The 15,403-nt window shown below is 42.4% G+C and overlaps 1 protein-coding gene across 5 annotated transcripts in view; it reads left to right on the forward strand.

The window, feature by feature from the left end:
- The window catches only part of TMEM132C (transmembrane protein 132C), a 292,182-nt gene that overhangs the window by 247,574 nt on the left and 29,205 nt on the right, over nt 1-15,403 (forward strand). For all 5 annotated transcript variants that reach the window (XM_039505825.1, XM_039505824.1, XM_039505828.1 and 2 more), the window contains one exon: nt 8,767-8,910. In XM_039505825.1, coding sequence (XP_039361759.1) covers nt 8,767-8,910 — 144 coding nt within the window. The remainder of the gene's footprint in view (nt 1-8,766; nt 8,911-15,403) is intronic.

Consider the following 15,403-nt stretch of genomic DNA (forward strand, 5'->3'; position numbering starts at 1 on the left):
TTCCTGACCCATCCTGGCTAATAGCCATTAATGGACTTAATCTCCATGAATTTATCTAGTTCTCTTTAAAACCCTGTTATAGTCCTAGCCTTCACAACCTCCTCAGGCAAAGAGTTCCACAGGTTGACTGCGCTGAGTGAAGAAGAACTTCCTTTTATTTGTTTTAAACCTGCTGTCCATTAATTTCATTTGGTGGCCCCTAGTTCTTATATTATGGGAACAAGTAAATAACTTTTCCTTATTCACTTTCTCCACACCACTCATGATTTTATATACCTCTATCATATCCCCCCTTAGTCTCCTCTTTTCCAAGCTGAATGTTTCCTGCTTGTGTTATTTACTGCAGGTATCTTATAAAAATTCGCTGTCTTTATTTCACATCCTTCTTCCATTCTCATTCTTCCTAAAGACTCACTGAAACCCACAAACACTTAACCCACAGCGATCAAGCTGTCCAAGCTAACATAATGCGAGTTGGGGACTGAACAACATTAACGCTCTCCTCTAGGTCTTCCTATGAGTATTATCTTATCTCTGTTTGTCCTAAGAACTGTAAACTCTTCAGGGCAGGTACTGGCCTTAATTTTTGTGTCTTGTATGGTGCTGACCATTTAGCAAAGATTTAGAACATGCTTCACTGGGTGGTTGTGTGTCTACATGGATTAATGTCCATAAGAAACGTTGATATCCTTTGCTCAAAAGGCGCTGCAGCAATATCTTGTCCGTACTGCTGTTCCAGTAAGAAAAGTGATTGTAAATATGGCATGTTTTCCAAATAGATCAGTTTTCTAGGTTCACGCTGAATCTCCTCTCTGACCATACTGCCTAGAATAAGATTTTAATGACTCTTTCCTCCTCTCGGCACTACAGATCTAGTGTAGCTATGGGAGAGTGAGTTGGATTCTGTTCTAGATCCACATTTGGTGTTGGATGGTATTCAACAAGGGGGGGCTACCTTTCTTGAATTCCTCATCCCTTTTACAATCATACTACAAGATATGAAGGAAAAGCCCAAATGGTTATAAACTGACGGGCAGAGTAGAGCGGGCCTGTTATCTGTTCAATATGTAACGCTGTAATCAAGTGAGACAAAACAATGGGCCAAAATTCAACCAACAAGCATTGCACGCGCTTACCCCTGGGTTGAACTTGCGCCAGTGTGCTCATCAGAAATGATACAAACTCCTTTCCTTAGAAACCTTTCCTCTATCATTTTTAAGTGTGAGCTAAGAATTCAAATCCTGAATATCAGCTCCCCATCCCCTCCTATACACAAGGTCTGTGAATGTGGAGTGTCAAAGAACCCAGTTGGCTGAAAGCTAGATGTATAGTTTATTTTTAATCCTGGGATTATGTAGATAAACAGAATCTGCCACCTAACAGCGTCAGTTTGTTAATCAGTTGTAATCTCAGTAGCATTAATAACGCAAATCTGCAAGCATCATGTCAAGCAGGCTCACAAGTCAGCATAACAATTGTCTGCAGTGCAGTGACATACTCTGCATTATTTTAACTACAATGCCATGGAAATTTGTGATGCATAATTTCGTACTCATCAGAACAATATTTATGGTATTTGAAACTAGCACGTGTGCAGCTGACACATTTTTGTGTCTCCTCTATCTCCATCTTCCTCCCTTGTAGCTACAGGTGTTGCTAATCGGGGCATCATGTGTAAGGAATAATGGAAGCACAGCACTGGCCTAGATTTTCTCTACATTTCCAGCATCTCCACCCATTCAAGTGCTTCTCAGCAATGCATAGATGCTTGTTTCTTTCTTCCTTTTACCATAGTTCAAATACTTTCCTAGTCCTAAGGTCATTATATTTGAAGAACCTTCTCCCACAAAGTCTTGCAAGGAACTTTCCTTCTAAATGAAACCACCACCAGTGCATCTGTGTACCCTCCCCAAGCATGCAACACACAGTTTTCAAATTCAAGACTGTCTGCGTGCAGGGAGAAACCTTAATTGCTAAGCTATGATTAACATCATGCTATGTAGTTCCACTTATAGAATTTTCAAACTGTAAACAGGACCATTCTCATGACCTTAGGCTCCAGTGGATTTCTCTTGATAACACCATCTAATCGGATTTAGAGTTTAATTAAACAGCTGTCACTTTGCTTCCTCATTCTGCCGCGATTTAATGTTGAATTAGTTCCTAAATTAGTCAAGCTTGAATGCTTGCCTTCTTACAATTGAGAGGTTGGATGAACATAGGGATTGCTCTTCAGCTAAATCCAAGCAACTAAAGGCCATATTCTCTACTCTGGTCTTTGCACAGAGGTCCCACAGGCATCACTGGACTTTCTAGGATTGGAAAAAAGGAGCCGGATTTCTGGAGAGTTTACTATATTGGTGCCTACCTTTGAGGAATATGCAGCAAATCAAATGTGAGCACATGCAGACCTCTCTACTCTGGCTATAAGAAAGCACATCTTTTCCCTGAATACCAGCTCTGCTGAATTTCCCATGAGACTGAACACTAGGGCCAGGGGTGGGAGGAAAAATTCTGACCTAAGTTACCTCACATGCAGTTAGTTGAGAGTTACACTGGGGTAACTTAGATCAGGATCTGCCCAAAGGTCTCTGCTAGTCTGTATTCTGTCGGTAGCATTGGCTTGGAGTCTAAAAACCTCACATATTATTGAGAAGCAGAGAATTTGGACTTGCCATACTATCAGTAATATTTACATCCAATTCTTTATTCCAGCCCTACTGCACTCCGCTTCCTGCATACTCCAGTGTAAATGTTGGGGCCTGATTCAGATCTCACACTGTTTTAATACCATTGTGACGCCAACAAAGTAACTCCTGATTTACCCCTGTGCAAGTGAGATTTGAATCGGGGCCCAGGTCCTCAGAGGTATTTGGGCATGAGGTCAGGGTGTATGTGCCTAGCATGTAAATTCCTGCCTCTTCATTATTTGCACACATAGAGGAATTTCAGAGGGGCTCATTGACTTCCAAGGGAGTTGTGTCTATGCAAAGAAGGCAGGAGGGTGAGTATACCTTCCTTCCAGTTGTTCTTGTGTGAGATAATGTACCATTTCCAGCCTTTGGGCTTCTTAATTGCATCACCTTTCAGCTAAACAAAGGAAACAAACGAATCTTGAGTCTTCTCTCTGCCCTAGCGTGATTGGTTGCACTTGAGTCACAACTAATTAAGTGCTTGTCTAAAAGAGCTAAGACAGCTGTCTAGGTCCCCTATCTGCTTCATCTGTCTCTATGGGGGGGCAATACAATGGATGTTGCATAAGTCCTAAAGATTCCGTAACATACTTCTATGTAACTATCAGTAGATGGGCTTTTTTTCCCTATTTCCTTGCATCACTATGACCTCAGGCCGTATGCTGAGCTCATGGATGTGACTTTAGGATTATGTCGAAGGAGATACCATTCTATGCCTTTTCTGCCTCTCGGGGCAGAGTCGGATGGTTTGGTCCTTTTGTAAAGGTGTTGGGTATCCAGAGAGCAAAAAAAATCTGTAGTTTGACCTAGAATGTTGTATGATACATTTTTCAGGCTGGGAATGGACAGATCTTTTGTGGGTAATAAAAAAAAAAACTAGGTTGCAGCTGAAACATAACAATTAATTTTTAAAATAATTTCTCCAGTGCCAGAGTAAATCAGCTGTTTTTATGTGCTTCTCCCAGTAAGGACATTAATCTTACCAGAAAAAGACAGTGGGTGAGGTAATATATTTTACTGGACCAACCTCTGTTGGTGAAAGAAAAGTTGGTACCTACCTTGTCTTTCTGACATCCTGGGACTGACACAGCTACAACACGGCATTAATCTTATCAAGCCAGTAGAGAAACAGACATGAAAACATTCCTTAATATTTCTGTCTGTCTGAAATATGTATAAATGATAATTAGGTTCCCCCTCATATATTGGAAAAGTCCTATTGTGCTCATGTGTGGCAGGAAGACATCTCCCAATCAGAAGCTTGTAGGTTTTCCCCTTCTTCATACCAAATGATTGGCTTTGTGGTTGCATTGTTGGAATCATGCCCCCTGGTGCTAGCAGAGTTATAAAGCCAGCTTCAGATCTGCAAAGGCAACTAGAAGAACTAGCCACAACTACTCCTGTTAATTTCAGTGGGAACAGAACAGCTAGCTCCCCGACTTTGCTTTGGAAATCACAACTTGGGGTGTTTTGGTTTTTTAGGGGATCATAATAAATTTATAACAACCTCATTCCAGGTTGAATATTGGTGCCTGCTCAGGATTCATCCTATTTCTTTTCTTATCTTATTTTTTACTTTGCATTAGTTTGTCCATTTTTTAAAAATAAACAGGAAGCAACTCCAAACACAGTTCATAAATGGTTTTGGTCCTTTCACAACTCAAAATAGATTTGATTTAAAAAGGAAAACTTTAATGGCTGCTTGCACAGGAAGTAGACTAGTTCTTGGGGGATTTTAAAACTTAAAGAAAGGGAAAAGGTCCAAGATACTGTGATGGTTCAAATTACCTACATCTTATATTGATTCTCAGTCTTTCATAAGGTTTCTTAGTAACCTGTGTGTATCCACAGCATAGCATGCAAACTAAAAGCATATTGCTTTTATAAAAAGTTTTCTATCCCTATTCAAAGTGTAAGTAGGTAGCCTTATTACGGCAGATATCGAACGTAGTGAGAGTTGTTTCTAATGTCACCCAACGTGATCTCAAAGGTCCAACTTCTGCTCCACCATTAACTTGTACTGATGACTGATGAATAATTCAGGCTGCTGCAATAACAAGACGCAATCTGGTGGAGTTTGGAAACTCAATTTCCAGGCTTTGATGGATTTTGAATCAGACCCTGAGAGCTCTTTAAACACATTGTTAAATTAGACCATTATAAAACACTTTTCTCCGCTGAGTGGCCAATCTTTTTATTTCAGCCATGTTTGTTTCTCTCTCTCTCTCTGAGGTTTTGTTCAGCTTTTTGAGGTACCTTTGTATCCACATCTTCTTTGTCTTTTTCTTTACAGTTTGCTGCCTGACAGCCTGTGCCTGGATGTGTGGATTGTGGGCCCGTTTCTGTTACACTGCCAAGGCCTTTCATTGAATAGAGGGACCATAAAGGGGACAGAAACATCCCCCTGGGAATACTCTCTGTGCAGGGATCTTCTCTCCTGGCATCCTGGCTCTGCACCAGCCCTACTCCTGGCCCCCAGCGCAGGAGGTGTGTTGTGAGGAAGAGCAGGAGTTGGGACAAAGGTGGGGAGGAGGCCTGGCCAGAATGCGCAGTGCTACCACTATTCTCTGCTTCCCAGGGCCCGTCGTGAACTGTGGGAAGCAGAACATCAGTTAGTGCCATGACTGATACTGAAGCAAGCCCTTAGCTGCCTCAGAATACAGGGCGTACAAAGGTGTCTTCAAGACACCTTTGTCCCTTCTCCTCACTCCAGCGCCAAGCACATGGGCAAAAGAAGTGAGAATCATGCCCCCGTCTTTATTTAAGCCTACAATTGTGTGTACAACAACCCCTGCATAGCATATTGCGCTTGGAGGCTGAAGGATGGGAGTGACGGCAGCTTTTAATTTGCTTAAGCAGTATGTGGTAATTTATTCACATATACTTAAACAGTTCCTGTACTGTACGGCAGTGATGAGTCGTGACTGATTTAATTGGAGATGAAGTGTGAAGGGTTTCCATCCTTGTTTTGATGGACCAGATGCCATGGTACCATAGCTCCTGATTCCCTACTAATATCAAGGATCTCTAATCAGACTAATGGTATTAGCTAGTAGTGAATCTGTCTAATACATTTCTATTTCCTTTGTGCACATCATGCACTGAGTGTTCCTGAAGCTGATGCTGGCCCGTGGGGGGGGGGGGGGAAGCTTAAAACTTCAATGAACCTTTATCATGACAAACTGCGTCTTTGATTTTTGATATTTTTTCTTGCAGATGCAGCCCCTGAAGTAATTAATCAAACTAAATGCATTCAAATGCGTTCGGTTTCCCTTAATGAAACCATTAGCGGAGGGCAGGAGAGAGAGGTATCATAATTGCTCATAATGTGCCGGTAGTCAAATTTTGCACCTCTTCTGTCCAGAAAGGTCTTGGGGAACTTCAGCAGGTTTTATAACCTTTGTCAGGGTATCTCTACATCAGTCCCACTTATGCATCATATCCCTCTATAATGATCCACTGGAAAGAGATAAACAGAAATGATGGATTGTTAAACAACTGGCCCATCAACTCTGTGCTATATAACAGAGAAAATAGGACCATCATCTGTATTGGCTCTCTAGGCTTTTGCCTTCTAAAGGCTCAGATCATTTTCTTTTGTCCAGTAAAGTAGAAGCATCTGATTTGCGGGTGGGTGACCCAGAAGAGGCTTGGGCAGGGCTTAAATGCTCAAAGAGTATTTCCTGGAGCTCGGGGCATCAGCCCTGCAGGTTTAAAAATATTTACTGGAGCCCTGCTCCAGATTGCTCCAGCTGAATTTAAGCCATGGGCTTGGGTCTGGTCAAGGCAGGAGACCAGATTTGAGGGATGTGATGGTATCATCTGTTATGGGAAATCCCTTGTTTTGGTCCAGGTTCAGAGTTTAGCTGCAATGTGGAGCAAGCCCCTGATCTTGTTAAAGCTGATGCTGTTCTATCACACTTTCAGCATTTTCATCATCATCCTGTTGTGATACCAGTTTAGATGAGCAGCTGGTTTTCTCCTCCTTGTGATACAGGGATAGGGTCCCAGTGCTTGGCGATCTTAGATTTGTCATCCAAGGTCAGATCAATAGCTTGTGGTCTTATCCCCACTGAACACCACTGATACCCTCACCTCCAACTTCCTGTTTCTTGTTGTTCATTTTATCTTATTCTACTGATTACCTATTACTGCATGCTTGAACAGGACTGCATTCAGCCCTGGAGTAAGCAATAATGATTCCCATTCAAATCATTGTGAGTTACACCTATAGTTGCACTCAGTTATATGCAGTACCAGGCTGATGTTACACATGCTTCATCTCCTCATATGTTCACACCTTTTCTTGTTTTGTTTGTTCTAATGGCCTGGTGTTTGGTAGGCTACCATTGGATGAAAACATTGATAAATCCCAAGCCACACAGTATGTTTAATGCTTGTGCTTCTGTTTATGAGAGGTCTCTTATTCTGAGCCTGTCTCTTTAAATTAGATTTCTCCATCAGTAATTCACTCTAGTAGTTCAAGACAAACTTGATCAGAATAGAATCATTTCAAAGCAGACCGGCGATAGCCTGAAAAGATGCTCTGTCACTTCCACAAGCTCTCTCACTCCTCCTTCACCCTCAAGTCCTTCGTTCACACAGTTTAACGTTCTCAGGCACAAAAAATAAGTAAAGGCGTTAAGAGACTGAGCAAAAGACTAATTTCCAAGGACATATCATGCTAGCAATATCAAAAGAGACAGCAAAAGGTGTAGTGCATTTGGGTTTTGAAGTGGCTGGCTGGGTTATTCTGTGCACATGGAGCTGGAATCCCACAGGAGGAAAGGTGATTTTTTTAAAATTATTATTGCTTATTAAACTATTAGAGAATTTTTTGAGGATTTCACTTCTTTTGTTTGTGAGTGTGCTTAAATGTCTGGCTGTCCAAAAGTGCCAATATATGGAACACGCTGTGGGGCAAGATGTTTAAAAGTTAGGGTCTTAAGGCCGTGTGTTTAACAAAAGTGGCCTGATTTTTCAAAAGTGTCAAGTACCTGTCAGAATCAGTGGGATATGGTGGGTGCTCTCTCCCTGTTAAATCAGGCTTCAGAAATCTAGGTGCCTAAGTAGGGACTGAGGGTATGTCTACACTACGAAACTAGGTCGAATTTATAGAAGTCGATTTTTTTTAGAAATCTATTTTATACAGTCGATTGTGTGTGTCCCCACTTAAGACCTTTAAGTTGGCAGAGTGCGTCCATAGTACCGAAGCTAGCGTCGACTTTCTGAGCATTGCACTGTGGTAGCTATCCCACAGTTCTCGCCGTCTCTGCCGCCCATTGGAATTCTGGGTTTAAAAGGCTGCATAAAGACTTGAAATTCTACCTAGAAGTCAGACTTGGGATGGAATCACTTGAAAAATGAAACCGCTGTTAGCTGTGTTGAAGGTGGATTAAAAGGTTTTTACCCTTTCAGAGCTGATTTCAGGCTTTCAGGTTTCCTTCTTATTTTCCCCACGGTTCACTAATGCCTGCTGGATTCCTTACATTGTTTTACAGCTTAGTAGTGTCATCAGCCATATCAAAAGAAACAAAATCCTCTTGAAAAGTTCAGCTCCAGATACTAGACCCCATCTCTGCAAAGGGCCTGTATTCAAATACCATCATCCTGAACTGTGGCTCCGACCCATCTCAATAAATAGCCCTGACATCCAGTTTTAGTAAATAGTGGGTCTCATGTCTAGCAGTAAGCATTTGGACCCTTAATTATGTTGCCTGTAATATGGGTAGAAAGCAGAAGCTGCCCTGGAAGCAGAGCCTTTCTGGGGTGAATTAAACTGCAAAGATTTTGTTTTATATATTAGAGTGTACAGTTAAGGTCAGTGGGCTGTCAATGTGCATACAAGAGTTTGTCTCATGCGGAGAATATAAGTTTGGATTTACTACATTTGAATAGGTTGTTTTCTAGTTGGAGAGAATGAGCTCAGATCCTCAGCTGGTGATAACTGGCTTGTCTCCGTGGACTTACACCAGCTGAAGAGCGGGCTCTGGGTTCTTAGGAATCTCTCTAACCTCCCTATGGTTTCATCCCAGAAATGCTCTAACAGTGCTGTGCTTGGTTTTGTGTGCAGGACACAGAAATTCTGAACACTGCAATTCTCACGGGGAAGACGGTTGCAGTGCCCATCAAAGTGGTTTCCATTGAGGAGAACAACGCCGTGACGGACATTTCGGAATCGGTGGAGTGCAAGTCCTCTGATGAGGATGTTGTCAAAGTAAGTTCCCCTCATGTGCTTGCTTCCCAGTACTTCTGCCTTTCTATACAGAGATGGGGAAGGGGAAGGGGAAGCAGAGCCCTGGACTGACCAATAAACCTGGCCCTGTGAGTTAGTTGTTCCCAGGCTTCAAATGGATAAGAAGGTGGTATGTAAAGGCACAGACGGGAACTAGGTTCCTCAGTGAAGACATTGTTGACTTTTAGTGGAAGCTGAGCATCTAACTCCCATTTGTGCCTTTGAAAATCTCTCCCTTTTGGGTACGTTTACATTGCAAAAAAACGGCCAACGGCACCAAGTCTCAGAGCCTGGGTCAACCAACTGAGCTCACAGGTCTCGCTCTACTGGGCTAAAAATAGCAATGTAGATGTTCGGGCTTAGGCGGGAGCCCAGGGTCTGAAACCCTCTCCCCCAGCCTGAGCCCAAACGTCGACGTGCTGTTGTTAGGCCCGTACACTGAGCCCTGCGAGGCAGTCAAGTGACGCAGACTCTGAGACACACTGCTGTGGATAGCAATAGATACAACAGTAACATCTTGGTAACAGCCTCACATAATTGTGTTGGTGTGTGAACCCCTTTGTTGGTATGTGAATTCCTGGGTTGGTATGTTAGCTCCTTTACCCTTGTGCAGAGAGCAAACGCAAGGCTTGTACACCATTTTTAAGTCCCATATAAGCCCTCAAAATAGGGCTTAAGTAGTGCATAGTCCTTGTGCAGGGGTGAATTTATCCTTAGCGCATACATTGTAAACTCCTTGGATCAGGGATTGTCATGTATTATAGGATTGTCTAGCACCGAGCACCAGAAGCCCAACCTTTAAGCACTACTGCAATATAAATGTTGTATAGTATGGCATTGATCCCAATATACATCTAGCAAGGCAGCACCTGTGCAGCCACAAGGATTTGCAACAGATTTATTCAGATCACTGGTGTCTTATTAAAGCAGAAGAACCCCTGTGTGCTTGCAGCATCCTACACTCAAGAGCTCACAATGAAGTGGTGGGATTCGTGTAGAAGTCTTTATTTCAGCCACATAAACACTGCCCCCGATTAATTTATTGTGATTACCTTCATTAGAATAAGTATGAAATTAGTTAATTCTTTAATGAATAATCATTGACACAGTTTGCCATCTTCAAACCAAGGAGACAGAGAGATAAGAAACCAGGTGGGCTCAGAAACTTAGTCACTCTTTGAAATAATGGACTGAGGACAGCAGCAGGAGGCCTTTGTGCAGATGTTCTTGTGCCTCCAATGGATCCCTGGGATCTGTATAGCTAAGGGATCCAGTGGGCTTGGGGGAAGAAGGCTGTCGCCTGTAGAAGAAACAGAATCACACAGAAGTTGTTGTTCATCCTCACCAGATGATGTCCACATTTGCAATGACAGTAGAGTGACGGCCAAAAATATATTAAAAACCCAGAGTAATTATTTGATGGGTTGAAGAAAATATCTGAGCAAAAATTGAAAGAAAAAACAAACCCTCCTACCCAAAGAGAGCCCCCTTCAGACTATTTAATATCAGTGTTTCTTGAGCTATTGCAATTCTCAAAGCATTTGATGATCTGGAATGTTGTCTTGAAGTGTTAGGTCCTATTAGCATTTCGAGCTCTACTCTTAGGCCTGGTCTAAAACTTGGGTCACCCTAGCTATGTCACTCAGGGCTGTGAAAAATTCACATCCCTGAACGACATAAATTAGCTGACCTAGGTTGATGGACCTAACTACCACTTCTCAAGGGTGTGGCTTTACTACAATGGCAGAAAAACCTCTTATGTCTCTATAGTTAAGTGTCTATGCCACAGCAGTAGCATTTGTAGTGTAGACATACCCACAGGCCTTTTCCCAAAGACTTTTGTTTCTACAACAAGCATTTTCCAAGAGGAGGCTTTTTGCATTAGTTCAGTTTTTTAGGTGGGTTCTAAAAGCCCATCTTTCTAACCACTCTGAGGTTAAAGTGAAATAAAAAACTGGAAACTAGCGCTCAGATGTTCATTGGAGTTGAATGGAGGAATTTTTGAGATGTAATTTCTTCCTCTGATAAAATGTTCTGAAATGATTCAGATTAGTAGAGAAGCTGTTGTTACTTTCAGAAAAATATGTAGTGCACCTGAGAGGATGCATCTATCACTTGCAAATGTTAACTGCTATAAATAACAGGACCATAGGACTGGAAGGGACCTCCTGGGTCATCAAGTCCAGTCCCCTGCTATCACAGGCAACCCTCTTATATAATCCCATTCATAAATTTATCAAGCTCCATTTTACAACTAGTTAGGTTGTTTTTTCCCACTACTCTTACTGAAAGGCTGTTCCAGAATGTCACTCCTCTGATGGTTAGAATCTTTCTTCTACTTTTCACCCTAAATTTATTCACAGCCAGTCTATTCTTGTGCCAACCTTTTCTCTTAGTTCAAATAACTCTTCTCCCTGATATGTTTATACAGAGCAACTATATCCCTTCTCAGCCTTCATTTTGCTAGACTCTTTTAACCTACTCTCATAAGATAGGCCTTCCATTCCCCTGATTATTCTAGAGCTCTTCTCTGCACCTTATTCCAGTGTGAATTCATATTTCTTGAACACAGGTGACCAGAATTATACAGGGAATTCCATTTGAGATCTCACCGGTGCCTTGAATAATGACATTAATGCTTCCCTCTCTCTACTGGAAATATCTCACCTGATACATCCTAGGATCACATTTGCCTTTTTCATGGTAGCACCACATTGGTGGCTCATAGTCATTCTCCGATAGACCTGGCTGAATTGGTCATTCTCCTCCTCTGTCATTTCAATTCATGTTATTAGTCCCTAAATGCATGACCTTGCCCTTCATACAGCCCATTTCTGTTACTCCCATCTTCAAGGTCCTGCATAATTTTCTGTTTCCCTATGTCTGGAGGATACCTCCCAACTTTGTGTCATCAGCAAATTTCATTAGCGCACGACTATGTTTTGTGCAAGGTAGGTTGGTTCCAAGACCAATCCTTGAGGAACTCTACCACAGGTTGAACCTCTCTAGTCCGTCACCCTCGGGACCTGACCAGTGCCGAACCAGAGAATTTGCCGAACCACGGGAGGTCAATATTGTAGCAAGCGGGTCTCTTTATTTTTATCTCGCCAAGGCGAATAAACTGAATGACACTTGCAACACCGCCTATCCAAGGCTTACCGGCTCTCTTCTTAACAAAGTGTTAGTGTTGTTACACAATTTTACTGTATTGTTATAAGGAAATAAGTAGATAAAGCATAAAAAACATAAAATCATGCCGGACCATGGATGTTGCCGGACCAGAAAGTGCCAGACTAGAGTAATCTCCCTTAAGCTTAACACATTCTCATCTCCCTTTTAACCAGCTTCTCCTCCATTTTACAGTTCCTGTACTAAATCCCCATCATCTCCATCTTTAATAATAAAGCTAGTTTAAAAAAAATTGCAGTGAAAAATTCTGAAGGAAAAGTTTTCATCTAAAATTTTTCTTTTAAAACGCTCCAGCTTTCATTGGAAATTCTGAAGAATTGCGTTCTACTTTATATCAAACTTTTTGCTTTGATTCAGTTTTCAAAAACCAACCCAAAATGAAAAATGCAGTTGAAAACTGAAAAAAAATATTCTGAAATTTCCCATCCATTCTCTACCAAATAAATCAGTGTCGTTTTCCTGTGAAAAATTTCATTTTGGATTTTTTCATCAAGCACAGTCTTAGAATTGAAAAATTTGGCTCTAATAAATAACAGACTCCCGTGGTTACTGGTAAAGGAAAGTGGTATCTTCAATAAGGGTGGTGTGCGTGTGTGCAAAGTTCATACTGATCGGAAATTTCTTGTTTTTTCTGAGGAGCTCTGTATTGTTTTAAATTCTATCCTATTCGGAGAGGGGAGGGGGAGGGAAGGGAGCAATCCAAATAAAGGCCAAGCCTATGGGTATTGAACGGCCACTCCCCTATGCTGATTCTGTTTGCTCCAACCCCTCCCACCCTCTCCCTTCCTTAGTCTTTCCAGCTCATCACCCTAACGTAACCCCAAGGAAAGGATTTAAATAACAAAGATAAAATAAAATACAATTGTAGAACTAACGTGACTTTTGCAGCCATCACATTGTTTGCTCCGCTTGTACGTTCTTTCCCTTTGTCTGACTAGCCCAGAGGTAGGCAACCTATGGCACGTGAGCTGATTTTCAGTGGCACTCGCACTGCCCAGGTCCTGGCCACCGGTCTGGGGGGGCTCTGCATTTTAATTTAATTTTAAATGAAGCTTCTTAAACATTTTAAAAACCTTATTTACTTTACATACAACCAGGGGCGGCTCCAGGCCCCAGCACGCCAAGCGCATGCTTGGGGTGGCAAGCCGCGGGGGGCGCTCTGCCGGCGCCATGAGGGCGGCAGGCAGGCTGCCTCCAGCGATTTGCCTGCGGAGGGTCCGCTGGTCCCGCGGCTTCGGTGGACCTCCCGCAGGCACGCGGCAGGTCCACCGAAGTCGCGGGACCAGTGGATCCACCGCTGGAGGCAGCCTGCCTGCCTGCCTTGCTTGGGGCGGCAAAATCCCTAGAGCCGCCCCTGCATACAACAATAGTTGAGTTATAGATTTGAGACTCATAGAAAGAGACCTTCTAACAATGTTAAAATGTATTACTGGCACGCGAAACCTGAAAGGTTGCCGACCCGTGGACTAGCCTGTTTAGATAGTAAGCTCTTCAGGGCAGGGCCCGTCACTTGCTCTGTTTGTACAATAGCTAGCACAAGGTGAACACGTTCAGTTGGCCCCATTGGCACTATTGTAATAAACATGATCAACAAAACCGGTATGGAAGTCTATAGTGGAGCCTATACAGCGAACTCAGAACTATTTGACTATAAAAAAAAAATGCAGGGGCAGTAGGAGATTGACAAGAGCTGTATGAAACTCAGAGATTTCACCCTGTTGGAGTTAATACAAAACATTTTTCACGTGGTTTCAGCCCGTATGCAATTTGCATTAAGCTTTGCATTCAAACAGCCTAGCAATGGAAGCTGCAGGTGATCAGCACTTCTCAGGATTTGGCCCATGGTAATTAGTCGCCAGGTAATTAAATGGCCCCTCGTATGATTCAAGCAAAGAGCATGTAGGTGATATTTCTTCCCTGTGCTTTGAAGTGCCATCAGAGAAAAGCCCATTTGCGTTCATTTTACAATGCCCCTGGTTCGACTGCAGTGACATGATTCCAGGTAACAGGGCACAGTGGTGATCTAAAAATAGAATGCATCTGCAAGTAGCACGTAATGCTTTCCCCAGCTATAAGACTTGTCTCTGGGCAGCTCAGTGTCCTGCCTTGATCTGCTGCCTTTCTTTTTTTTACCCCTTCAGTTTCAGCTTCTGCCAACATTACAGCTCCTTTGCTCCCAAATGTACAGTTGATTTCATGAGCTATAAAAGTGCTCAAGTGCTCCAGACCTTCACACAATGGTCCTGATCTTTTAAAGGTGGACAAGAAATTTATTATGGCACTAAAATAAATCAGCCAAGTTCTACTTTGATCTATGAATCTGAAACCATTAATAATGATTCCAGCTTCCCAATCCCAGGCATTTTTTAATCGCCTGGAAACCCAGGAAGAATTTAGCTGCTCTTGTGAATCCTTCCACACAGCTCATTTAGGAGCAAATCTGAGTTGGCTTCAGAGGGGGTCTGCTCACAGCTTGAACAAGGACCAAGAAGAGCTGAGTTTGGGGAGCTTGTAACCCTTTGTGTCAGTCCCGAACTAAAGAGGCTCAAGGTGAGGATATTTCTCCAATCTGAGTTCATCTGCCCTTGTATTCTAGTTGTACAGCAACGGCTCCGTTTATTCCAGAAGCTAGTCTAAGCATTTGGTTTGGGGTTTTGTCATTCTTTGACTAGCTTTCTTAGCATTGCTAAATGAGCTAAGAGGTGGTAAGATCATACTAGCGCACTCTATTGCTATTGTTACTTATAACTGGTATGGCTGTAGGGCCCAAAGGCCCCATTCAGGATCAGTGTTTCATAGTACTACACATGAACCCTGCCCTGAAGCACTTACAATCCGATTTCTTTTTAATTACATTTACGCATTGGAGAAGATTTCAAACCAAAACCATGGATCCAAATGTGATGAATATGGATTCACACATACAGAACCAATGGTCATCACTGTATATTGAACTGGAGCCTTCAAAACCAAAAGCACAAGATCCTAAATTAAGGGAGAACTTTAGTGGCTGTTAGTAAATAGCAGGCTCTTAGTCCTACTGGGACCAACCATGAGAGGGAGACATAATCACATGGACAAGGCCACTGTATTACAGTTATGTAAGAACTTTTAGAACTGAATCTGAGTTCAAAATCCAAATTTCCCAGCAGTCCCTGTTATAATGGGCTAAAATAACCCCCAAGATCAAAACATCTCTAAACTGTTGGGAGTTGAAAATCTGGCTCAGAATTTTGGTGGTTCAGGCCCAGCCTTATTGCTAACTGTTTTGCTAATAGTAAAAGTA

This window comes from Mauremys reevesii, linkage group 18 (assembly GCF_016161935.1).
Source record: "Mauremys reevesii isolate NIE-2019 linkage group 18, ASM1616193v1, whole genome shotgun sequence".
NCBI classification, from domain to species: domain Eukaryota; kingdom Metazoa; phylum Chordata; order Testudines; family Geoemydidae; genus Mauremys; species Mauremys reevesii.